The 26,980-nt window shown below is 46.6% G+C and overlaps 1 protein-coding gene across 1 annotated transcript in view; it reads left to right on the forward strand.

The window, feature by feature from the left end:
- Positions 1 to 17,948, forward strand: part of PKP1 (plakophilin 1) — a 44,800-nt gene extending 26,852 nt beyond the window's left edge. The window contains exons 5-14 of the mRNA XM_035561443.1: positions 254 to 461; positions 1,220 to 1,397; positions 3,492 to 3,606; positions 4,794 to 4,949; positions 5,053 to 5,229; positions 7,317 to 7,470; positions 7,981 to 8,167; positions 12,683 to 12,767; positions 13,877 to 13,977; positions 14,713 to 17,948. Coding sequence (XP_035417336.1) covers positions 254 to 461; positions 1,220 to 1,397; positions 3,492 to 3,606; positions 4,794 to 4,949; positions 5,053 to 5,229; positions 7,317 to 7,470; positions 7,981 to 8,167; positions 12,683 to 12,767; positions 13,877 to 13,948 — 1,332 coding nt within the window. The 3' untranslated portion in view covers positions 13,949 to 13,977; positions 14,713 to 17,948. The remainder of the gene's footprint in view (positions 1 to 253; positions 462 to 1,219; positions 1,398 to 3,491; positions 3,607 to 4,793; positions 4,950 to 5,052; positions 5,230 to 7,316; positions 7,471 to 7,980; positions 8,168 to 12,682; positions 12,768 to 13,876; positions 13,978 to 14,712) is intronic.
- The last annotated feature ends 9,032 nt before the right edge of the window (positions 17,949 to 26,980 follow it).

The raw sequence follows: 26,980 nt of genomic DNA on the forward strand, positions 1-26,980 counted from the left end.
ATCAGCCAAAAATTCGGCCCATGGCCATTACTCATAGGCATCCACTTCTAGAGTCTGAGCTCTAACCTCAAGGACAGCACCCTGGTGCCACGACTGATGGCAAGAACCAGCCGTGCCGTCTGAGGGCTCCAGCCATCCTCCTCTGCCAGGTCCCGTGAGTAGGTTCCACGCTGACTCCTTGCAATTATAGCTGTCCTTCTCCTGGCGATGGTCTGCACAGCACTCCAATGTCAGCATGTCTCTCCTGGTGCAGGTCTATCGGCTCGGGGGAATCGCCAAGCTCGTCGAACTGCTCCGCAGCACAAACCAGAACGTACAGCGGGCAGCGGCTGGAGCCCTCCGAAATTTGGTCTTCAGGAATCCGACCAACAAGATAGAAACCCGGCGGCAGAATGGGATAAGGGAGTGTGTGAGCCTCCTACGGAGGACAGGGAACACTGAAATTCAGAAGCAGCTGACAGGTACATGACAGACCGCCAAGAGCCCCTCAGCTGGTGTCAGCCCAGACACCTCGAGCCTCCGAGGAGCTCACCCCTCTGCAAGCACCATGTTCCCATCTGCCTGTGGGCCGCGCTGCCTGACACACAGAGCCATGGTGCTGCCATACCAGCAAGAGGATATTTTATTGTCCTGTTGCATGAAATGGCAACCTAAGACACAAAGTAGAGGAGGTCCTGGCCCTTTGGTGTCCTGCAGGGGTTCCCCAAATTATAGTTGCTCATCGGGGCTGTGCCTCTCCCAGGTTTTCCTGATGTCGCCCTGCCATTCCCATGCTTTCCTGGCCCCCTGGCCCCTGTGCAGGGGATGACAAGGGTATTGGCAATCCCGGTACGGCTGGGCAGGTCATCTGGTTGGGGTCTCTCCTCTTCTTGAAGGATTGACTTGAATTCATTGGTGCTGGTCACCCCCAGCTGTGCCTGAGGTCCTGTGTGCAATCCTCCATAAGATCCCTGGAGAGATGCCTTCCTCTCGTAACCTGATTACAATAAACACTAATTCTGGGAGGAGGGATGATGCTTAGATGTACACCTCCTCATGATACCACGCTCCCATTGCCCATCTCCCTTGGGGATGGGCAGAGACTGGGGTTTAGGGCAGCCTCTGCACCCTGAGTTCAGATGGTGGGAGCAAGAACTTTTTTTGCTGGAATTCACTCTGATCTCAAACTTTCTAATGCATGGTGACCTTCTGCTTGGGCTTGTGTCCCTCTCCTTCCTAGGACTGCTCTGGAACCTCTCCTCCACCGATGAATTAAAGGAAGAGTTGATACAGGAGGCCCTCCCCGTCCTGACAGACTGTGTTATCATCCCTTTCTCTGGCTGGTCTGATGGCGGCTGCAACAGGACAAGAGAAATTATTGACCCAGAAGTTTTCTTCAATGCCACAGGGTGTTTGAGGTGAGTCATCAAGCAGGGACTTAGTGTAGCTTGCCGTGTGTTGACAAGAGCTGAATCTCTCTAAATCCTCTTACAATAAGCTAAAAACCACACTTGCTGCAATGCTATTAATAAAAAAAAAAAATCTCTCTGAGAAAATTTTCCCGACTAACAGAGGGTGAAGAAAAAAATGTATGCAAAATATTTTCGTAGTAGGTGTTGTTTATTTTTAAATAGGGTTGCTCTTGTGAAGTCTCTGCTCAAAAAATATAAGTTGCTTTGTAATTGGAGAGCTGTAATACTGAAACCTGACAGTGTTCAGCTTAGACCAGGAATCTTGGCACTTTTTGCCCATACATTTTGAGGTTTCCAGAGAAAATTCTGGTTGCTAGAAAACAAACCGCTTTGAGTTCTGGGCGATAAAAAGACTGAATTCTCTATATGGGGAAAACAAGCATTTTCCCACTAATTTAAATAACTGTTTTAGTACAGAATAGTCCCACTGCCTTGGACTTTACCTGCCACCCCTGGCCTATGCAGCTTGCTGCATATTGGCCTATTTTGCCAGATGGGTCACCCCCAAAAGAGGAGGAGCAGACTGAGCCCGGAGTAGTTTACTTTTTCAGAGAAAAGCCAGAGCCCTTTTGTAGAAGATCTTCGTCCTGGCTTGCTGTTTCTCCTACCACCCTCCTCCACTTGGATGCGAGCACCTTGTCTCACTGGGAACAAGTGGAAAAAAAAAAAAAACTACCCAGTATAATTAGGTACTTTCATCAACTGAAGCTCTCCCCGAGGGAGCGCAGCACCGGCCGCACCCTTACCAGACACGCAGCTAGCAGGAGCTGTATCTGCTTGTGAAACGAAATGGGTGAACACAGCAGGGGCCTTTTGAGACGTGATACTATCATCTTCTGTGGCTGGGAACCGTGTCTGAAAGATAGCGAGCGCTGCTCCCTTCCCTGTCTTGGAAGGCAACCTTCCCCGCGCAACAGCACGTCGTGATGTGCACTGTGGAAGGATGCAGCCCTCCATTTTGAGACCATCTGAACCCACTGATACTGCAAAACAGCTTCTTAAAATGAAGGAAAGAGTGCAGGGACAGTGTAAAACCAGCTTTCCATGGAGTGTAGCTCCAGAAAAGTTCTGCCCCTGTCCTGCAGCCTGCAGCAGCAGGATCCTGCTGAGGACGGTCCTGCAGGATGGCGAGGGAGCTGGGAAGGTGTGGGGGCATGGGGAGCATGGAAAGTGGGGCGAGGTGGTCGGGAGCCCCTGCTCCATGGGGGGAGCCAGGCCAGCTCTGACTCACTGCGCTGCAACAGCATCACACAGGGATGAGAACAGCCTTGGGTTTGCCCTGGGCTCAAGCCATTGCTGCTCAAGCATTTCTGGATTGCAGATGAATTCATGGTAATGAAGAGGCTGCAAATCACAGTGAACATCAAATCCAGTTCTGGAACGCCTGGAGTGAATATCTCACAGTGACTGCCAACCTCTCTTTGTTTTTCATTTGCAAGCTACAAGGCAATAAAACAGGGAAGAAAAAAAAAAGGCAAAAAATATTTCCTGTTACTGGAAAAACTCCCCAGTCCTGGCAGCAACCTGCTGGGTGCTCAGGAATGCATTAGGAACTGGGCAATCCCACTGGTCAGAGCCATTGCTGCTCCTCAGCAGGTCCTTCCCATTCCCCACACAGGCATTGCTGTAGACCCTGTGTAGTTGTAGTTCCATGTTTACAACCATTTGCATGTTCCTGTTTTGTTTTTTTTATTATTATTTATTTATTTATTTTTGGACACAAGGAGGCAATGAGTCTATGTAACATCACGTGTGGCCTCTGATCGTTCTCACTAGGAGGATGTCTTCTATACAGCGTTCCTTAAGAGGACATTTCCCCCTATGGAATCAATCCAGAAGAGCAACATGAGAGCTCTGCAGCACTGCAATCATACAGAAGGCCTCCAGAATGAAAGCAGAACTCTGGCCTTGCTGAATATAGGAAAAAAAAAAATCAGTCAGGGCCATAATGAGAAAAGAGCTGATAGAGACTAGTGAGTGAAGCCAACTCATTCTCTCTCCTTCTTCCCTCCTGACATGCTCTGCCATGGCTTCCTTCAGAAACCTGAGTTCTGCAGACATGGGGCGCCAGACCATGAGGAATTACCCTGGCTTGATCGATTCGGTCATGACTTATGCCCAGAACTGCGTGGCTTCTAACCGACCTGATGACAAGGTACCAGCTGCTCCTCCCCGGCTCTTTGCCTGAGTTCAGCCCCGTAGTTACTCATTGCAGCTTTCGGAACATCTCCAAATCCCTTTCAAACAAGCATGAGAGGGGACTGGGCTCTTTGTGGCTGCTTTTGACCTACCAAATCCCAGTGCAATCTGTTATAGCATTGCAAATGTGCTGTGCTCTTGGCCTAACATAGATGTCTGTTTTACAATTTCCCTTTACCAAACACAGAGCCACCGCAAAATAATTTGGCTCCTGAGCCCCCAGAATGCTCTCCTCCCTCACCTTCCCACCCGGGACCCTTCCAGCATCTAAACTTCCATCTCTCGCCCTTCCCACCACCACATCTCTTCTTCTGGCAGGTCACAAGTACATAAGCCCCACGTTGGCGTCACATTCAGCAAGAAGCCAGGAGCCAGTGTCTTTCTACCAGTCCACTGACTGTGACACTGATCGCTGTGTGTAAATGGCACTTTTTTGGACAAAACAGAGTTTATAGCACATTTTCAGGAGCTCACACCTGCTATATTAGCCAGACATCCCAGAGTCCCCAGTACAATACCCATTAAAATCAAAAATATTTCAAATGAGCTCAGGATTGAGCAAATCCTCTTTAGGGGACAGCTTTTTTAAAACAAAACAAAAAAAAAAAAACATGGTTCCAGCAGAAGATACTGAAGCCAGATGTTTGGAAATGTAACTATGTGTTTTGGTGTTGGCTGCAGGTATCTAGTGAAATTCTCCCTTGCTTTTTTACATTGGTGTTTGCAGTCATTGATATCCAGGTAAAGCAGGCTTAAAAGCCTGTTCTTGGTAAAAATAAATAAATAAATAAATAAAAATAAAAAATAAAAAATCCCCTAATCTGTAGCCATGACTTGGATAAAATCATTGGAAGTTGGCTATGGAACTGAACAGTGACAGAGGGACCTAATGAGGTCCCTCAAGTCAGTCAGCTCACTGAGATCCATCAGATCTCAGTTTGGGCCATAAGGCCTTCATTCATGTCTACTCTTCCTTCTGTCTCCCCTCCACTGCCCTCTGGGCAGTGTTAAGACCTTATACAGTGTAGCTGCTAGAAAAGATAACTATGGCATGGTATATGTCCTCTCTGTAGCTATATGCAGTACTGTCCCATATTTCTGCCTAATGCGACCCTTGCATTTTTGTTCTGGGGGTGATTTCAGTCTGTGGAGAATTGCATCTGCATCCTGCACAACCTCTCCTACCGCCTGGATGCCGAAGTTCCCAACAAATACACCCAGCTCAACCACATGGCCCGGAGCGTTTACATGGACAAAACTCTCACAGGCTGCTTCAACAGCAGGAGTGGCAAAATGGAGGTAAGAGGTGCTCCAAAGGGCTTGGAAATGTGATGTTCAGCCCCATGCAGGGGCTGCAAGCGAGGAGCAGGATCTGAGTTTCCCATTTCTTGTCTCTTTGTAGAATGATGAGTATGGTGTCCCGCTTCCTGAGGAGGATTTTAAACCCAAAGGGCCCAGCTGGCTCTACCACTCCGATGCCATCCGCACCTACCTGTCCCTTATGGATCAGAGCAAGAAGGATGCCACCCTGGAGGCTTGTGCTGGAGCCCTGCAGAACCTCACTGCGAGCCGGGGACTGGTAAGCGCTCCTCTCCTCTGCAGACACTCAGCCAAATGTGTCAGCACCTTATGGTAGTCAGGAAGGGAAACGTCCTCCTTAAACTATTGCACTATTGCAGATCTTTCCACAGTGGAAAGATCCATTAAGATCCATCTCAAGTTCTTATAAACGCCAGAAATTTGTTCACATGGGGGCTAGAATCAGTGCCCCAAGGGTCAGTGTGCCTTTCCAGGGGCTCCTCTGGGTTTCCTCACTCTGTAGGTCATATCACCAGCACCTATAGTACTGGCACCCTCCCCCAGGACACCAGTGAGGATGTGCACAGATGTGGGCAATTGTCCTTAAAGCAGGGAGAATGCTTTAAGGGATGTGCGTGTGCCGCCCGTGTGTGTGTTTCTTAAGCAGGAGGTGGCTCTAATAACAGGGTGGGTTGTGCTGTGGATTGTGGATTGTGCTCACATCAGAGCTGCTTGTAAAATTACCCTTGCAGATGTCCTGTACACGCCAGTGTGGCAGCACAGAGGTGGCACGGGCTGTGTGATGCTGTGGACGTTGCATGGGCTTGGGGCTGGCAAGGGACACGTCACGACAGCAGCTCCGTTTGCAGTGCCCAATATCGCTGCCCTGGGCATGTCCTCACAGGCTGCATTCATGAGGACAAACCCCGACTTGTCTGTGTCGAACTTCATCAATTCCAATTTAAATAAGATGGCTAGGGAGATAAAGGGGTAATTATTTAGTACGTAGGAGAGGTGTGTCACGTGTGCGAAGCGTTCCACCCAGAAACACGGCGTGACTCACGGAAGGAGCCTGCGCTGCTGGGACGGCATTAACCTGCCAGCTCCGATCTCCTGGGAGCTTTTGTTCTGAGTCTTTCTTTTTTGTTACAAGGCTTTCAGTGTGAAATACTTAGGGATTTTTTTTTTCTTTTCCCATTTAACAAAACCGTGCCACTAATAACAAGGGGGAGGAAGGCTGGCACAGTAAGGGTAGAGCTGATCAGAGACACAGGGCTGGAGCTACGTGCTCCATGGAAACAAACAGGCTTTCGGCAATCAAGATCATTACACAAGAATGTTTTCTTTGGGAGGAAGAAAAACAAACAAACAAACAAACAAAAACAGTTCTGAAAGTGGTGCAACAACTTACTTCAGCATTCTAGCAGGGATGTTTGGAATGGACCTGGATGTGCAGAAGTGACTTTTGTTTTCAGAGGTCTTGCTCCAGCTCAGAGCTGGAGGTGGGGTGAGCTGCTGGGTATGTTCTCACTAAAACGAAAAAGAAAATAGGGAAGAAGCTTGCAAAGCTTACTATAACCCTTTAGCTTTCAGAGGAAGCGTCTGAATCTCTTCCCACTCTCACCTATATACATCTCAGTCCCACTGGTGTGAGTCTGTAATACAGCATCTGTGCATCCTTGGAGCATGGGAAGGAAATTGAGTCTCAGCCCCATGGAAGGGGGTCGCCTTCCAGCCCGTTCCCATGTCACTGTTGATGGATGTGTGTCACTCTAGGGGCATGATGAACTCCAGCAGCCTGCCTGGTGGTGCAGTAGCCAAGAAGGTCAGATTAAACTCTATTAATAAGTGGGCAATTTATTAATGGTATGTGCTTCAAAGTCCATGAGCACTCAGCTGCATTGGCTACACCCTAAGATCTTTTAGATTTACGTAAACAAACATGAAATCAGCATCCAAGATGTGTACTTTGGGCCTTTGGCTTGTTTCTTAAAGGTATCATTAGCTGTTTCTGCTCCAAAGCAGCCTATTACTTGTAGCACAACAGGGAGCTGAGCAAGGGCAATGCGGACATGAAAGGCAAAATTTCTCCAACTACTGGGAATATCAGTTAGGCAACCAAGTGTCCCCCCCCTAGGCCTCCAGAAAGAGGACAGGAGTCCCAGTCGTATGACAGCGGATGGGAGGCTGACTTTGCAAACTCCTGTGGAGAAGGGCAAATGACAAAGTAAGCGGGATTACGCTAGGAGAAGGTGTTATGCAGATGCTTATTTTATAGCATGGTTGTGTTTGTCTGAACCTGCACATCATTGCAGTTGTGTCCTTCCAGCATGGGAAGTCACGAGACATCACTGTTCTGTCTCCTAGATGTCCAACGCAATGAGCCAACTGATTGGTGTGAAGGAAAAAGGTTTGCCTCGCATAGCACGGCTCCTGCAGTCCAACAGCTCTGAAGTTGTCCGGTCTGGGGCTTCTTTGCTGAGCAATATGTCCCGACATCCTATTCTCCACAAAACCATGGGTAAGTAATTTCCACCACAGTGGATTCCAGAACAAAGTCTAGTTTCTACCTCTCTAATATATGCCCACCTCACTTTATAAACCCCATAACAGGACTCAGCCAGACTGGGCAAAACGGTGTCATTTGTTCTGGTCAAAAGGACCATTACAAGTGATATATGAAGGCTTAGCAACATGCCTGCTATCTCAGTCTCTACCAGCCTGTGGTATGCTTTATAGATAATAACAACTCTGCAGGGTTATGAGGATGTAGTGCAGATGATAGTTTTTGGGGAACTGAGTTGGACTTGACTACCCATAACCAACATCATTACCTTTCCAGAAGCCTGCAGCGCTCCTCTTAGCTCTGAAAACCAAGGAAAGGCTATTATGCTATTACCATCCAGCATTATTAGTGTCTCCTTCAGGGGATAACACTGCATTCTTGCATTGAATAGTGCTAACACAAATAATGTCATTCACCTCTGCTAGGTTTTATTTAAATGTTGATTGGAACATTCCACCTCTTTAGCTCACCAGGTGCTCCCAGATGTATCACGTCTCCTGTCATTCCAGTCTGGAAATACCAACAGCTATGGCGAGATCATGACATCAGCTTGTTACACTCTGAGGAACCTCATCATGTCCAACCCACACCTGGGAAAGTGTTACCTGACAAGCAACATGCTAAATAATGTAGTAAGCCTGTGCCGAAATGGGTGAGTTTGGGGCAGAAGGCATGGAGAGGGTCATACACAGACATTTTTGAGCCCCTGTACTCTGTGCAAAGCCAGATTAATATCAGAGCCTTCAGAAAACACTTCAGAGCCACAGTGAAGCATTATTCTTTCTCTGTACCTGTAAATTGAGGGTGCAGATACATTTCAAGCATGCTGGTAGAGACAAATCCTCAGCAGTGGTTTCTTGGAAACAGATATGAGCCATCCAGGGTGGGATTTGTAAAAGGGCCTAAGGAAATTTGCTCATTGAATTTTAAGAAAGTATAAAAGGAACTGAGGGACCAACATCTTAAACCTGTTAAAAATTCCAGCCCTCAGAGCAGGGAAGTTCAGAAGGCAACGTGAATCCCTAGTACCTGGGCTTCTCACTGACAGCTTCCTACAGCTCTTACCATGAAGGTCAGGTCTGAGATTCAGGCACAGCTTTTATATTGGTATTATGCTTGATTTAATGTTCAAATGTATTCATCTTTTGGCTGGAGCACCCACCTCAAGTGGCAAAATACAGCTGTGACAAACCATATATATTTTTATATATCTGCTTTTTATAAGTAGATCCTCTGGTCTACTCACCTACATGCCATGAAGTTCAACAGCTAAACAATCCCAACATATTTTACTACTTTTTCTTCTGGGATTATGTTTGAGTTTTGCAGGTAATAATTCCATCCTGTTTGTTATCCACACCCCTTATAGCCCTGTGTAAAAGCTTGTCAACCCTTGCCAAACCTTGTGCTCTTTTCTGGCCAAATTGGTGTTTGACTTACAATGGAGCTTACAGTATTATCATGTATTCTCCATTCCAAGACTCTCATCTCTCCTCCCATCTGTCTTTGTTTTAAAATACCTTGTGCAAGTAACCTGTTGTTTTCTGTTATGAAAAGACATTCACATGCCTTCTCCATCATCCTTTGATAAACTACGTACAACTTACCACTTGTTTCAAGGCAGCAGAGACTCAGTCATTAGAAGTGGCCTCTTTGTTTAGTTTGGACCTCAGCCAACATATCAGTCACTTTGCTGCTTTTATATGCTTCCACTCTGCAACAAGCCCAATTAACACAAAACCCTGCCCTCTTCTAAGTCTTCATTGTTATGAATGGCATTAACTTCTGCCTAAAGTCCCGCTTTGGCTCTCTCAGACAAGTCATCGGCTAATTTACTACTTCAGCAGAATATTGCACAACTGGGGTTGTGCGTACCTTAATTGTCTTGCCTGTTTTGTGTGTTGAGCTTTGTTTCTAATGAGTCATGGAACTGTGAGAGTTACTAAACTCTGGAGATGTCTTCAATGTGTTCCTCCTGTCTTCATCACAAATTCCTCCTGAGAAGCTCCCTGATCCTTTCCAAAAAAGGAACTTGAATTCGTCCTTTTACTCCTTTATTCATTTCTGTCCCCGTGGATTTTTATGCTGTTTGATTCTTATGAAAAAACACCAACAATTGACATCCGAGACTAATCTATTTTATTCCAACCATATTATTTCAGACTGTTCCCATAGGGCAGATGTTAAAAAGATCTCCCCTCTAGTGACTTGACCCTGCTAATTCACAAATTGGCTAACTCTGGCCATCCCATGTCGCACCTTGTTAGCATTTTGCAGGGCTTTCTCTCTTTGTTTGCCTTAGTTTCCCTATGGACACACTTCCTTCTCCCCAAGCATTGGTGTTGGTTGCTTGACGTGTCTGCGTAACGCTCCCCAGCACATGTTTATTCTGCCACCTACCAAATATTTCTTAGATTTTTGAACTGGTCTCTCTTTGCATTTGAAGCTGTAAGCATTTGAAGCTGTAAGCTTCAAATGTGTGTTTAACATGCTTGAACAATTTTGTATTCATATTTTAGGAAGAACTTTCAGGCTAAAGACAAGTAAATTGTGTATACTTTCCCTTCTCGTGTACTTCTCAAATGACACCCAGCTCTCCTCAAAGTCAGGGTTTCTTTTTCTTAATGCTACGTGTAGCTGTGTTCTGAGTGAAAGGCATGAACTGTTCAGGAGTTTATCTGATAGCTGTGGTTTCTTCTCCTTCCTGGAGCATCCCAATTAGATAATTGTCTCAGTCTCCTGCATATATCCTCCCCTATGACATAGGCTTCAGAGTGATGATGGTGTTTGCTCACTCTCTGTTATTTTTAATTCAGGTTGCCAAAATATTGAATATTATCTTTTTGTGTGTGTGTTGGTGTTTCTGAAAATCAAGCTCCCGTTACTGATTTTTTTTGTGATGTCCTTTTATTCTTTTTTCTGCAACTGTCTGAAAAATAGTCCTCTTCTCATTTTCAAGCAACGTTATTTTACTGTTAAAATCATCATTTTTCTCAATAATTCTCTGGCCTGCACCAAAAGTTTATCTCCAAAATGTCTTTCTGTAACTTTAGAGCATCAGACTTGCAATCTGTCTCTCAACCCCTTTATCACTGACTTGTTCCAATTTCTCTTTCTTTGTTCTTTTCTTGATTCCTTTTCTTTTCCACAGAAGAGATTCTGTGGAAGAAAGTTCTTCTCACCCACAAATTTCCAGCTTCCTAGTTCTACTAAAGATTGCATCTTGGTATCAATTTTGTAATCTTTTCCTTGGAAGCCCCTCTTGCAGGAATTTCTTGGCATCTCCTATGGTTCTTGATATTTTTGTCCTTTGAGGAAACATAAGTTCCCCCATTTTTTCCCATTATTTGATATGCATTGTTCCCATAATTTGGTATGCATGCTGAAAGGCACTGTCTTTTGTGCTGCAGTCATGCTTTTCCTCCTCAGTCCTTCTGATTGGGTTCTTGCTATATTTTGTTGGATTAATAGCTTTCAGGATGACTGCTACCACTGCCCCAGTGGACATATTCACTGTTGTCTTTCCATATCTTCTGATTCAAACTGTAAAAACAGTCTGTTCTTAAAATGAACTTTGATGGTCAGGCAGCTTGTTTTCAAAAAAAACTTTTCCCCACATGAGCTGTCCTTGATATTCTGCCCCATGGTATACACTTTATAGTTATACACTATTCCCAGCTCTTTTTTTAGGACATGTTACTTTACATATTGAGGTTGTCATCACAGCTGCATCAGTTCATGCTTAATCTTTTTATACCTAAATAGTAGCGCTGGATATTCTGTGCGTAACAGAGCCAGTACCAATCGTTCGAAATAAGAATGAACAGCTCTGCTATGTATGCTGCAGCTATATATGCTCTAAAGACACAATGGCAAAAAGAACATAGTTGGCATCATTAGAAGCAAATTATTTTAAAAAAATTAAAATCAGTCTATCTTAGAAACAGAAAAACAACGTGAAACAATATATCCCTGAAAAAAGGTATCTGGGATATGACTATTGAATCCTAAATAACTCAAAAGTTTATTGCTTTTCAATGGCTTTTCAGCCAGATACTGTTTTCAACCACAACATTTTTTTAAGCATAGTCATTCTGATGACAGGGTATAGGTTGGTTATAACCAGAGAAACAATTTTGCAATAAAAACTAGTTCTCCTGTCCCAAAACATTGCTCAAGAATTTCTGGTTATGCACAGCTCCCCCAGTCCTCAACGCAGTACCAACATATGTGATTGGCACAACCCCTGTGGTGATTCTAACCAGATTAAATTTGGGAATTTCTTGTATGCTAGGAGGTCTTTGATAATGACTGCTGCTTATGTGAGAGGAAAGCCCCAAAATATACTCAGTGGGGTTAGATTCCTGTCCTTCCACACTCACAGGAACAGTGTTTGCAGGTCCCAAGTGGTTCCTGATGACCGCTCTGCCACTCCTGTCCTCTAATGCGTCATTTTGAGGACACTTTTCCTAAAACTGGGAGCCAGGGAGGGTCCTGAGCCTGGTCTCCCCTTCATCACCCTGTTTGAGACAGGCTGGGGCTGTCGCACTAGGCCCACACCAGGAGTCTCCCACGGGCAGGACGTGGTCCAGCAGATCAGGAGCAGTGATAACAACCAGCAGTGAGGTTTAGATCTAGGTTGTCGTATGAAATGTTCCAAAATTATAGAAGATACTGTTATGACTCATGGTTTCGGAGCTGTTACATGAGCAAGTATCTATTAACTTGTGCTGAGTAAGGACTTCTGGTTACAGATGTTGTTATTGTGAATGCTCCCATCTCCTCCGTCCCCACAGGCAGCGTGGAGCCCTTCCCTGCACTGCCCTCCGGAGGGTTCACCCACGATGTCCCTACAGAGCCCAGGGACGGGCTGCCACCTTTGCACGCCTCTTTCACTCTCCTGGATTTCACACTCCAGAAGCACTCCTTCAGCTCAGTTTCTCTGCTCTGATCTTCCCCTTTTCATTTGTCCCGTTCTGGCCCCAGTGGTTGCTGTCGCGTAACCTCACTGAGAGAACAGCAGAGGTTTCCCGGGCAGGCCTCTGTCAGGCTGAGCCAGCCCCAGATGGGGATGGCTCAGGTAGGCCATGGGTAACACATCCTGATGTCTGTGGGCCGCTGCTCTGCAGCCATCCAGAATTCACCCACGCTGCTTTCATCTTCCCAGCTCCTGTCCGAAAGCGGCTGAAGCTGCTCGCCTCCTCCTGACAGATCTTTGGTCGAACAGGGAGCTGCAGAGTGTGCTGAAGCAGGTAAGGAAAGCCCTTCTGCCTCCTGGCTGACAGAGCAGCCCCGGTCTTGACTCACAGTGAGATTGCAGAGGTCGTGATTCAGCAGCGGGTATGGGCAGGGGCTGGGAGCAGCCTGAGGCACGGGACCGGTGACACAGCACTCAGGCACCACATACGGCCCGAGGAAGAGGCAGTGGGGTCGCAACCACAGCTCCCGGGGCTGTCTTTAGGGATTTCCCCATCGCAGCCCGTTGTGTAGGATCAGTGTATCCTGCCAAATCCTCACGAAAGTTCCTCCTCTCTTTTCCCCCATTTTCTTCTGCAATCCATAACCCTTCCCTGTGGTCACATCACCCCTACAGTCAGGATAATCTTTAAAAGCAATAAGAAGAGATTTTAGGATTTGTTTTGCTCCCTGCAACAGAAACTGTGGAAGTGCCAAGCCAGACGGGGCGCTGAGCCAGCTCCTAGCTCCCAGTGGCTTGCTTTGAACGAGCTGGGTTTTTCCAACTCAACAACAGCAGCACCTGCAGAGAGTAAAGGGCCAAATTAAAGAGAAGGAGTAACATCCACAAAGGGGAATACCCTGGGGGCAGGAAGGTAGAGAGAACCTAAATATCATTCTTCTATTAACGGTTAGGGACTTTTCTCCATAGGAGTTCGTGTAGCTTTGCACCAGGCTCTGCTCAGGAGCTTGTGCCAACTCATTTTGATGTGACTGAGTCACTCCTGTGCTCATCACATAGGTATATACATCAGAGAAGCAGGCTGGAAGTCTGCAAGGATATATGCATCATGCATGTATCTTTGCCATGTTTCCAGGATAGGGAATAAGATGAATTAACATTGAGTAAAGGATTACGTGAAGGTTTCCTTCAGTAAAGCTGGAGGAGTCCAGCTCCTAGCAGGCAGAGAACAAAGCAAGAAGGTGAAGTCCATCCACAAGGGTGCCTGTTTACGTGTTGAGGGCATGCAGAGGGAGGACAGAAAGGCTGTTTGAGAATGAATCACACTTTTTAGGTGGAGGACAGTTTTTGAACTGGGCAGGAGGCTGTCTCACAGCAATAGATAAGTATCAGTTTTGAGGGTAATGCACATTCACTGCACTTTGTATACATCTGCTTTTTCAGCAAGGATTTGATAAGAACATGATGGGATCTTTAGCTGGAACAACCTTCAGGACTCTCTCCTCCAGATTTTAGAAGCCTCTCCATGCACTTCTGGGCTGCAGGTGAGAACGGGGCCCACATCCATGGGGAAAGGGTGATTGGGGGCAGAGGAGCAGTGCATGAGCCTCATCAGAATTTTGCTCTTTTTAGTCATCCCCAAAGTGTTTTGTGTGATGCCTCACACCATTATCCTTAAACATTTTATGAGCACTTAAGAATCTGCCGGTAGCCTCATGTCAAAATTTGGAACTCTGTGGTACCATCCAAACAATCCCAACAGAGAAACCAGGTTGGAGAGATCAAGGGCAGACTTTTCAGAGCATCACTAGGATATTTTTTCAGTGTGGGATGAGGTCTGAATCTGCAAAGTACTTCTGATTCATAATTCCCACTGAAGGGAAAGGTGTTGACCAGTTCTGCATTTTTTCAGGTATCAGGTCTCTCTATTAGGTGGTATCGAGTTCATGGAGAATTAATTATTTTCTCTCTTCCCCAACATGCTCTTTGCAGTCAAACTAAGCACAGTCCCGATGTAAGAGGAAATGGCAAATCCCACTTCTCTCCTTCTCCCCAGGCATGAATTTCGCTTCTTGCTTTGTTGGGTGGTTTCCACTGGGACTCAGTGTGATACTTCAGAGGAGTGTGGGAGTCCAGGGGGAAGAGCTATGGGTGACACAGAAACTGGGGACAGGCCAAGGGAAAAGATTAAAAGTTAGCTTTGAATGTAAAGAAAAAGATTTCTTGAATGCTTTAATTATCTGGGTATTTCTTTTTTTGTTTATTTTTCTTCATTTCAGAATTTGGAACAAGTTCGTGTCCAGGAAGACAACCCTTTCACAATTACTTAGGATGTTAAAGGTGTAGATTGTTTCTGAGTTAAACTCAATTGTAAAGCAAACTAAACATATGGATTTCATGTGGATGATACTGATATTTTTAAGCATTTTCTTCTTTTTAGGGGGGAGAAGGGACTTTTAACGAGGTTATACTTTCTTGATGTCAATAATTATTTTTTTTTGCAAAGCGTGTGTCTGTGTAACTATGTACATGTTGCTGTGTATGTGTGCATGCAGACAACATACATGTGCACACTTGGCGAGTAGGATCTTCCTACGGGCATAGCCCCCTGTCTTCCACCAGAAGTCAGTTTGATTTGTGCAGTTTAACCCCCTTGTAGAGTTTTGATAAATTCCACTCAATCCATGCACCAAATGCTGCCACACTAAATACTTGTCACAGCCTATTTTTACTCACAAGTACAAAAATTACCAGTTTTATAGGTTCCCCCATTGCATATGGCTATTTTAAACAGATACACACAACAGTACTCTTCTTTAAAAAGGCTGGTTATTCCTAACGTTTATGAACATGGGCTTCTTTTCTGCTTTTGATTTTTTTCTCCGATGAACTCTTATAGTTATTAGTATTTTCTTTCCTGTCATGTGAACTCTTTATCTCAAGAAGCAAATTGACATCTGCTGATTTTCTCCTGGGTCTCAGTAACCGTTCTCTGAAGCTGTATGTGAGGAGACAATTATAACACATCTGCAGAGCATGAATATACCGGGTCCCAAATCATTTTGAGCACTGGAACAACACCATCTCATGACTGTACCTGGACAAATGTGGCTTTTGAGAAGCTGAGCTGGAGACAGGAGGAGTTTGTTTTCCCCAGGGTCACTCACTGACTGCCACCCAGGGCTCAAGAGTGAGGGATGTGGCCTTTTTAATCACTGTTTGTTTGTACTGATCAAGGTAAAGAAATAGCATTAATATGCAAAGGAGTATAAGCATGTGTGTGAAATCAGAAGCTCAGACACCCAGGGAAAGGACCAGCTAAGGATGCATTTGTGCAGGGGCAGCAGATCCTGTTTTGCAGATGCCAAGGGTTCAGGAGGTGCTTGGGAAGGACGAGTTATGGAGCTGAGTCTGGAAAGGGAAAAACAGTCTTGCTTTTTTCAAATGTCATCCTCCTCACTTGGTGGCAAGTGGTATATCCCATTCACTTGACAGATATTCTGTGATTCGTGACTGCCGAGGGTCTATCCATAGCATTCAGGTTGGCTTTAACACAGCTCCAGACCTAAGTAATGGAGGGGCACTTGTCCCCTGTTTTGACAGGACGGAGCACATGTCCGCAGAGAGGGAGATCGTTTGCCTGCTGGTTTTTCTCTTGGACTACAAAGGGTGGCTTAATCTTGTGCACTTTAATGAGCAACAACTATTTGCTTCCATTCACCCACGTTCAGTCGAGAGCTTTCTGTGCAGAGCTCCCAGCCAAATGAAAGAGAAAAAAGCACCTTTGAAGTGGAGAGCTAGAACCAGGTGAATCCGGTAGGACAGTTTCAGGAGCATTTAAACAGCAGCAAAGGAGCCCAGGCCTGTGGGCATGCCCTTGCCATACCTGCCAGATGTTACGTAGCTGGATATACATTCTCATTTCATGGTTCAAAATGTTTTCGGCAGGACCCAAGACTATGGACGTCCATAATGGCTGCAGTATCCACAGGAAGGATTGTTACAGTTTTGGTGTAAAAGTATGTTGCGTGCAATTTTGCATTCAGATTTGTTCCTGTAATTACATGTCAGACTGAAGTCCTGGGAGCTAATGTTTTTCCCTGTAAAATTAATTGGGGAAAGCTAACTACAAAATGTAATGATGGAATATTGAGGAAATTCATTCTAATTGGCTGTTATTTAAGCTTTATTTTAAAACAGTGCTGCTGCTTTCGCCGGTAATGCAGTTTACTATAGTGCTATATTAGGCACAAAGAGCTGTAGCTATATGATAATCATCTCACAATTAAATTTACAAGTACTGGAGATTTCATTACTAAATATTAAACTCAAAGGACCAGATACATCATTCCCATAAACGTTATTAGTACAGTAAAGTTTTTTGCTTCCAAAGCTAATAAAATGATAAAAATAGAATCTGTCTCCATCCTCGAGATCTTCCAAACTTGACTGTACACAGCCCTGAGCAGCCCAATCTGGCTCTGACGCTATCCCTGCATTGAGCTGGGCAGACCAGAGAGGTCCCTTCCAATCTTAATTTCCTTATTATGCTGCTGCACGTTGCTGCTCTCATACCTCAAAATATAGCTAACTTGAGAGAGCAGGGTGCTGTGTGAAGTGCTCTGCCACCCCAGGGCTGTTTTGCATCTGTTTTTTTTCCCCAGGAAATTCTCTGATACTCAACTCTATTTTCCTCTCAGTTTCTCCTTGTAAAATCTGGACTACAGATTCTACCCAAGTAGGAGAAGTGATCCTGATGCCCAGCTGTGAAAGGAAGGGAAAATCAGACTTACTGGAGTAACTGGTGTTGCTCATAACCAGCAGTTTGGGACATTCTTTTCCAAGCAATGCTTCTGCCAGGGACAGGGCTCAGCACTTGGATGCTGTTCTCACCTCCAAAGTTAACATTTTTCATTCTAGGGAGACGTTGTTTTTTAAAGGCACGTCTTTAACTCTGACACCTGCTTCAATGAGCTGTTTTCCTGGTTTTCACTTATGCAAGAGCCAAGCAGGGTGCATCCCCAGTGATACGGGTGAGGCAGGGGCACAGTACATAGCTCACGCTCTGGGTCGTACTGATGGAGAATTACTGAGGGAAGGACCATAGCTAGCAGCACTGTGAGCTCTGCCAGCAGCAGAAATAAGAGCAGTTGGGGCTTGATTTGCGCGCAGGACACACAACCATGTAAATAAATACCATACTTGTCTGTCCTGGGCTTAGCAGAGCTTTTTGGTCTATTTTCTCATAAAATGCTTTGTTTGTTTGTGTATGTACAATCTAACCCACGCCAGCATTTCAGAAGCCTCATGGACGAGTAGAAGGCAGTAGGCAGTTTTATTCCTCTCTGACCATACACCAGTTTGTGACCACCCTAGCCTACCAGTCCATAGCTATACAGTGTATTCTGTAAGATATAGGTATGTGAGAATAATGTATCAGTTTTGTTTTGGCTGTACTGTATGTATTTGCTTCACTGGAAAAGCTGAAATCAATAAAAATTGCTGGAATTTCTTCAAGCTTCCTGTTTCAGACAGTTTTATTTTTGTTGTCTTGCCACGATGTTGGGAATGAACAAAGCATCTGTTTGAGAGGTTTGCAAGAGCCTGTTACCCTGCAGCATTCAGCCACTGGTCTCACCACTGGTCTGTTCTGCTTTGCTGATACAAGGAATGAAGCTGTAAAGCCTGTTTCCTCCACCATTTCATCTTTGGCAAGCCTCAGAAGGTTTCTCGCCCATGAGCTTTTACAGTCACCACTTCAACCTACGAAAAATTTAAGTATTGATAGCATCATTTGTGTCACCTCTATGGATCCGCACTTTGTTGTGGAAAAAAAAAAAAAAAAAAACTTAATTTCTTCTGAACCTGACTCACATGAGTGGTGTTTGAAGCTACCTAGGTCTTATATTTAAAAAGCGAGATGAATTGATGATCCCCAGTGTCTCAGACAGCCATGGGCTGTCTTTGGTCCAGTCTGGAAAGTCCCAGACCAGTTCCTCAGACACAGCCATCATTCATTGTGCACGGTGACCTACTCTGAACCTGTCCCGATTAAATTATTTCCTGCAGAGATGGGGAGGCCAGAACTGCATTCAGTATGCAAAGAGTGACTAAGTTGTGGGTTTATTTAGAGATCTAATAGCCACATTTTTTGTTCTCTTCTGCTTCCCTAGTAATACATAAAACTCAGCTTGTTTTCTGCACCACTGTTGTGCATTGAGCTGTTGCTGGGATGGGACCATCTATCATAAAGTCTCCTTCAAGTCAACTCCAAGCCCATCATTTGGGAAGATAAGTTTATTTCACCCCAAGCATATCACCTAACCTTTTCTAAGCTGATGTTTCTCTGTCATTTATCCCCCATTCCTTATTGAGTTATAGTTCACCCAAGTTTTGTATACAGGCATCACATTTAGTTCTCAGGTACGTGGCCATGTGGGTTTTCCCCTGTCAGGTATTGGATGTTGTAGGAATCTTCCCCATTTCTCAGAGGCATCACATGTAAAAGAAAGAGAAAGAGAGAGAGAGAGAGAGAGAGAAAGAAGAAAGATCTTTCTCTGCTCTTCCCCTTTCCAAGTATTCTTTTCACCCTGATATTTATTGGCCCTCCAGTCTATGTGGCAGGCCTTCGTATAATTGAAGACACTCTTATTTTTTATATCTTATTCTTATGACGTTGCTCCTTCAACTTCTTTTTGGCATATTTAGTCCAGTTTACATTTAACTTGGCAGAGGTTATGAAGTTTTTCCTACTTTTGTCTTCAGCTATTCAAACAACACCTTCTGATAATTTCCCTCTCCTGCTGCTTAACCCAGCCAGCTCCCTTCTGCTCTTACTCGAGGATTTCTTAATTGGTGGGATTTACTGGGTTTGTCTTTCAATATGATAAGCATAACCTGCACTGCCTGTAATGTTCAATTCACCCTTTTTGCGTCTCCTTAACAAACATCATCCTTTAAGTTCCCCTTTCAGAAGAAGTACACAGTGATGGAAGTTTAGGCTGTTCTTGATCCAGATGTTGATGGTACAGAGCAGGTCTACAAATGTAAGATTTGGGACCAGACCCTTCATGCTAATCAGGACCAATTTTAAGGCTGCATCTGCTTTGGGGACTTCCCAGCCTGCTCCAAGGAATTGCTGTCAACAGCATCTAAGGATTTGGTCTCTGCATCACAACCTGCAGCAGCTGTAACCTGACCTACATGGGGACAACTGAAGTGCAGGACACACAGAAGATGCAGTGATTCCTGCACTGGGAAACACTGCAGCGTACAAATACCGATGGCAGTGCTGCAAAAGCAATAAGGAAGCAGCATCCTCTTGATCTCCTTCAGAAGATGGCTCTTCAGAGAAGAAATCTGGCAAAGGGGAACAGGATCTCAGCTACGAGGAGTGTTTAGCTTGTTTACTCGAGGCAAGGTTTAGGGATAATCCTTACCACTGACAAGTGTCTTACAAAAAGAGGATTCATAGCCTATCAGACAGGCTAGGCACATCCTGTAAACCCTTGCATAGAAAAAGGGGCAGGCATCACCCCGTGCTATTTTGCACAGAGCTCCTTTCCAGGAACACCCTCTGCTGCTCTGCTGAGATTTTTGAAGGCTGGGAAAGCACCAGAGGATTAAGCACAGAGGCAAAGCATCAAACCCCAAACTCCTTAATCAGCTTTGGATGGACCTTATACAGCAACACTTTGTAAAAGAAAGTGCATTGACAACCATGATCGTTCCTTACCCAAGCTGTTTCTAGGACAGTGCATACTTCCAATTGGCTTTGAATGTAGTACCTAAGCAATTGTCTTATGAAAGCCCTTGTGGAACAGTGTATCCAGAACTGCTTGGGAAGATTAACTATCAATATTGCATGTGCTGATGATGTCAATTCCACAGCTTCTTCAGGTACAATCCGCACCTGAAGGCACAGCCAAGAACGGTCATATAAATTATAGGCTAGGAAAGCAAGTAGTCTTCCATTGAGTCTAGCAGAGATGCAGAGTGTCTAAAATTAATGCAGATGAGTCCTACCTCTGTATTCTTGAGCAGGCTCTCTGGACACTGAAGAAGGACAGGTCATGTGTCATTGTAGATTGCAGCACATGGCTGAAATTTAGAAATTAAAGGTTGCTCAGCAATGAACATGACACTACTATGTGTTTGGATCTCTCTCTGTCCATTTGCAGTACGTAAAATGAATACCAAGAATCTGGAACATGCTTTCATTTGGGGACCATTACCCACATAAGAAAATTTCCGTTTTGGACAGGGCAGCCTGTAGACACATGCAGAGACCATAGGGATGTTAGCAAGAAAAAGACAAGCAAGATGCTCCTTGTGTGGTTCAAATGCAGTGAAAGGTGCATCCCCTCCAGAGGCTGGGTCAGGGAGTCATGTACACAATGATTTAGCTCAAAGGCACTGGTATTGCAGAAGGATTCAAGAGAAACAAAATGGGGTCTGCAGCATGCAGGGCATTTATACAGCATTCCTTCTCCAAAATACAGCAAGCACTAAGTTCATGGAAACCTTACAGATCCTAGAGCTCATAGGACCTCAAATAATGCATGAGACTCAACCTGAAACACCTTATCGCAGCAATAAAGTAACCCCAGTGTAGCCCCACCGTGCCACTTTTGAATCTTTATTGCTGTCTATGATGTGTTTGGAGCAGACTCTGCTCTCCATTTCCAGGCCTGTGGGACACCTTTCCTGCAGGTCCCAGGCATCCCCAGAAATACCCCACTGCCTCAAGCCACCACCCGGAAGATCATCACCTCCCAGCCCAAAGCGGTTCCCAATTTGGGCTAATTAAACTGTGCAGAGACCACATGGCACTGTGCAGAGCATCCCTAGGACACACCGAGCCCTGGCCGCACACCGCAATAGCACAAACGACCCCACAGTGCCACTGCCTCGTGCTGGGACACACTTGTACAGCCAAGCTCCTCTATCTCGGTTTCCCACACCCTGGGTGCGATCACCCCGAGCAGAGGCATCGCCGTGGCATCCCGGTCCCACACGGCACGCTCCCGGAGGACACGTGGCAGCCCATACCAAACGCCCTGCCCCATAAAAGCCTGGTGGGTGTAAATGAGCTTCAGCATACACAGGGCACCCACAGCCCACAGCCCCCATAGCACTCGTGCACCCACACTCCAGGGCGTCTCCACCACGGGAGCTGGGGACACAGGTCAGAGGAAGGCACAAGTCCTGTGCAATGACTCATTCCCTATTTACCTTCCCTGTGACGTTCGTTACTTTATGCTCCTCCATCGTATAACCCTCATTTGTATCTTTCCTGCAGCTATATGTCCTTGCAGATTTAATCTCACTGAGCACGGAAGTTGTTATCTATCCAAGACCGTACTTGGCCCCTTTCTTGGTGTTTTCTAAGCTTGCCTTTGTCCCTTGGGACATGTTGTAGGAAACCCTTTTGAGGGACTCCTATGAAGCTACCAAACCCAGAACCACATCTCTCTCTCCTCTAACAGCAGGTCTCTCCTTTGCATGGCCGAGATGCAGGAAGAGCCTTTACAGCCCCTTCTCCTCCATCCACGTGGGTGGAGTAGTGACATCCAGACCAATATTTCCTTGTTTCAGGAAATACCAAGCGCAGTTTGTCAGGATGTGGCATCGACCCCCGGATGCTCACACTGAATGACCGCCGTCTGACCAAGCCCCAGTTATGCTCTTCCAGCTCCCTTTCCAGCTTTCTGCAGTCTCATGTCAGAAGGGATCTGGTGAGTGGGCAACCACATCCCAGCTCCCACCCATCCGTGCACTGCTCCTGCAAGCTGGTGTCACCAACGAGACCCTTGGTGCTCTCAGCATCCCCAGCCCGCAGCAGGGATGAGCAAGGGAGCGTCTCACATGGGGAAGAGCACAAGAGTCTTTGCAGGGTACAAAGGGTGACACTGGGGAGGAATTGCTGGCAGTAAACCTGAGGTAGCAGATATGCTCCTGGTCAATGCTTCAGCCAATACTGCAGGTCTCGGGTGCGATCTCAGATGTCCCAAAGCTGTGAGATGGCCACATCTGAGCGCTGCTCCTGCAGCAGCTCCAGAGCTCGATGCTGTCATACCCAGACCTGCCCGAGCCTGGTTTCTCCCCTTCCTGTGGAGCTGTCTGCTTTTCTGCAAATGGGGAGCAAAGCCAGAGGAAATGCCCCCACCCCGCACAGGCGTGCCCGGCTTCCCAAGGCAATGCAATGGAAAAAAAAAAAAAAAAAAGAAAAAAGCAGGTAGAAATTTCCAGAAATGATAGCGCTATTGGAAGTTCCTGGCACTACAAAAGCCAAATACTTTCCCAGAAAAACTGAGTTCCTCCCTCCTTTCGCTTTACAAAGAGCCTCACAAGTGTGCTGCAAGTTCTTAGCTAACAGATTTGAGCTCGGGCAATAACTGTAACTGCTTTTGGGTCCCGGGGCCAAGTTTCAGTCTGAGAGATGACCCAGACTGGGTGCTGTGCAATTAAGCATGGCAGGGATTTGCTTTGTGCATCTTATTGCTTTCTTCCTTACTTTTTCTATTCTTTCCCCGGGAAGCCTCTTTATCTCACGGTACAGGTAACTCCTGCCTCAATCAGCAAGGTTCTCTCCTGGCAGAACAGGAAAATCAGTCTCTTGTCAGCAGGGTTGAAAGAAACACTCAAAAAATATAAAAAAATAAATGTGAGATTATCTGAGCGTCTTTGAGTTCCACCCTGAATTTTTTAGCGCTTTTCAGCCATTAGGAAACCAATTCTTGTTTCCTTTCAGGGGAGGAGAACCAGCACAGGGGTGCTGAAGGTGATGCTTTGTGTCACAGAGGGGCCACTGGCAGGATCCCAGCAAGACTCTGTATTCCCCAGGCTGCAGCACAGCTCCTAAATGGCTCCCATCATTTTTGTCTGGGCGATGAGAATCTGGCTGTGCCTATCTCAAATCTATTTTTCTTTTTCTTTTTTCTCTTTTCCCAGGGCTAATCCAGAAGCAGCCTAGAAATGATTTCCTGAGGGAAGCAGAGAAGCAGAGGGTTAAAGAGCCGGGGGGAAAGGGAGAAGGAGGAGATGGCACAGGCAAGTGTTTATGTTATCCAAAGCGATGACTCCTTGGTACACGGAGCTAAACCCACACCCATTGCCTTTCTGCCCCTGGAACCTGGGCGAAGCAGCAACAGCACTGCAGGGCTCAGCCACCGTGGGAAAGGCAGCGGAGCCCCAGTGAGGCCGTCCGCGCGGCGCGACCCGCTGCGGGTGACTCAGAGCCCCACCTTGCTCTGAGCAGGAGGAAGCAGAGCTCGTGGAGAGGCACCCGAGAAAAGGCAGAGCATGAGAAAAAGACAAGCAAGCCCCCCCATGTTCATGCACACACACTCCCCACGATGCTGAGGGTAAAGGACTGGTGGAGCCACACATGGCATCAGGCATCGCGGCAGCCGGTGGGGGCACGAGAAGCAGTGGAGGCGTTTTTCTTCCACACATTGATGCCCAGCAGGGAAAGGCTGGCGGTGACTGGTGGGGGGAGATGAGCAGCATCTTACTCATGGGCAGGTAGCGGGCTGATCAGCTTTGTCCTAGGAAGGGCCAAACAGGGCCCCAGGCTGAAGGAGGCAAGAGCAGCATACGTGGGGATGCCTCCCCCGCGGCTCTGCCATTGCCAACGCCCTCCTGTCATGCACCCCCTTCCAGGGGGAAGCCCCAGCACGAAGAGGCTGTGGCACCCCCAGGAGTCCCAGCTGGGAATTTGGTCCATGCATCTCCTGGTGTTTGGCAGGGGATGGACGGTTCTGCCCTTCATCCTGAGCAGGAGGGCAGAGGGAGCCATGGTAGGGGACAGGGGGCAATGCCACGCAGCCCTGTGGCAGTGGGGGCTTGTGAGTGTGATCCAGCAGGAGAGCTACAGACACTTTCCAAAAAGTTCCCAAAGGGGAGCACAGCTCGCCTGGTGCAGGGGCAGCACTTCCATGTGCCCCGGTCCGCTCACCACAGGAGCACCAGCGTGGCACAGCCTGCCAAAAGCTGCTGCCTTCAGCTTTCATTTGGCAAGATGCTGCAGGGGCAATCCCCCTGCGAGAGCACCATGGCTCCTTCCATGCACACCTATGGATGTGCCACAGGGCTGCACCTTCCCTGAGTGCCCAGGACCTCGAGCACCCTCTGCCCAGACCATCACCACCACCCTGTCACCCTCCTTTGGGTCCATGGAGAGCTGAGAGGAGCACAAAACAAGGTGAGGCACCAACATTAGTGCTGAGTCTCCCTCACTTTCAGGCACCTATTGTGGCTCTGGGTGTCTGTTCTGTTGCTCTGGTTTTTGAGGGGGTCCCATGCCATTAAAACGTGGTGCTGAGCTGCCTGCACAACACCCTGCAGGCACAGCAGGAGCTTGCTGCTCCTATTCACTCCAGAAATCCCGGCACAAACCCCCTCACGTAACCTCAGGTGCTCTGAGGTCCCCCCAGATACCTGCTGGCTGCTGGGGCTCAGCACCAGCATGCACATCAGGAATCTGCATCCAGCATAGAGCTCGTGCTGTGCCCTGGGAGAGAGCCCAAACCCTGAGCCTCCGTGTCTGAAGCCAGACTCCTGCTTTCAGCATACCACAGAGCAACACAGCTACTCGTTTCAGACAGACCTTGGCACCTACCAAAACCAGACCGCAGATTCAGGGCCTTAAATATCACTGGCCAGGGAAGGGCCGTCCAAGGTCAGAGGTGATTTTGCATCATCGTCTGTTCCGAAGCACAAACTTGAAATGCTTTCTCTGAACCCTGGGATTTTCAAAGGGGATGAGTGATTTCAGAGGTCTCAGGTGATTACACATTTTTAAAGCCCTGTTTTCTTAAAGTCATCTTGGGGCATCTCAACACATAATTTGTTCAGCACAAATTTGCCAGTGCTGGTGGTGCTGTGAGGGTGCCCCGTGCTTGGCTGCCAGCAGTGCAGAAGGAGATCTACCGTCATCTCTCCTCCCCTCTGGCTACGGGCAGCAATCATTTCCCCACAACTACCTGCACAGCTTTGCAGGGCTTGTAGGACAGCTTGCTTGCATTTTATTTTTTAAGCTGCCAAACACCAGCTTTCCATAAGCTGAGCTAAACAACCACATCTGAAAAACTTTCCCTACAACCCTGGCCTCTATTGCTCATTCCCTGTTAGGAGAAATCTCTTGGGATCAATCCACCCTCACCTGGGCAGCTTAAAATTAGACACTGAAGTCTGAGGTTGTCACTCTGGGTTCCCTACAGAGCCAGTGGAGAGAAATAGTCTGCCCAGCATGTGGTTCACCCCATTATACGAAAGAGGTGGAAGGAGGGGCAAATTAATAATTTTCTATTTCCACTGTTGATTAAGGAGGTCCAGATGAAGATAAGAAATGCTCAGATGTACCTAGGTTGCCTAAACCTCACCCTTTATCTTTTGTGAGTGCACATACACAAAAACACCCATGCTAATGCTATATTGCAAAGGGACAATCTTCATTTCTAGGATGTTGGACTAGCTCTACCCTGGCAGGATGGGATGCAGAACAACACATTTCCTGTGCCTTTCTGACATGAGAGTGAAACGAGTAGCAGACCACCAAACAGGGTGAAACCAGGTGGAGAAGCTTTGCAATGCTCCTGCAACCTGGCGCTGGCACCCATAGGGCACCTGCATGGGTGTGCTCCTGATTCTTGTCTTGCTGTCACCACTCACACTGTTCCTGTTTCTCTGAAAAACCCAGCTCCTGGAATCATCGAGCTGTTTAGGAGGTTCACTTTCCTTTTTTTTTTCTGAGCAAAAGTCTTCAGAGAAAAGCTTGACATGCTCAGCAACGCCCATGTGCTGGAGGGTAACACATCGTTTTGGTTGGGATTAAGAGGACTTCATTGTAAATAGCTGGGTGCTATGACTCATGCTCGTAGCTTTGTTCATTTTGCTCGTCCTTAGATGGAAAGCCTTCTAACTGGATTTCCTCAGCAATTTGTGGCTACTTTCGCTGTATTTGGTTGGACATAAAGCAATGCAAAGAGGCCGGGTGGCTAGCAAAGCCTCACCTGAGTGTCCAGCCTTGCCTTTATGATGGTGCTCTGACCCAACAGGGAAATGGGAGCTGGAAGTTGCATAACCGGTGCCAGTTACCCACAAGGGCAATGGAAATAAGGAATCTTATCCCCAAAACAGGGATATCATGTATTTGGTTTTTGTGTCCAGCAAGACTTGTACCACAGACTTTTGCAAAGGTGACTGCTGGGAGTCTGGGAGCTTAGCAAGGGGAGATGCTGTCAGAAACCTGAAGATAGGAAGTGAGTGCCCAGTGAAAGCAGTTAGGTATTTAATTTAATGTGTCATGGAAGATCTCCCCTCGCATGCATGTATGTGTGTACAGACATGTATGCCCAAGGGAAGAGGCTCATTCTCTGCCTGGCCTTCTCCCACAGAAAATTGCAGCTGGCAGCACGGCTGGAGCACGATCAGGTCAAGCTGGAGGTCTGCAGGGTGACTAAGGCAGTTCGGGTGCAACCTTTCCCAAAGAAACACATGGGTATTTATGCTCAGGGATGGTCTCAAATTCAATAAGCCACTGAA

This window comes from Cygnus atratus, chromosome 24 (genome assembly GCF_013377495.2).
Source record: "Cygnus atratus isolate AKBS03 ecotype Queensland, Australia chromosome 24, CAtr_DNAZoo_HiC_assembly, whole genome shotgun sequence".
Taxonomy (NCBI): Eukaryota; Metazoa; Chordata; class Aves; order Anseriformes; family Anatidae; genus Cygnus; species Cygnus atratus.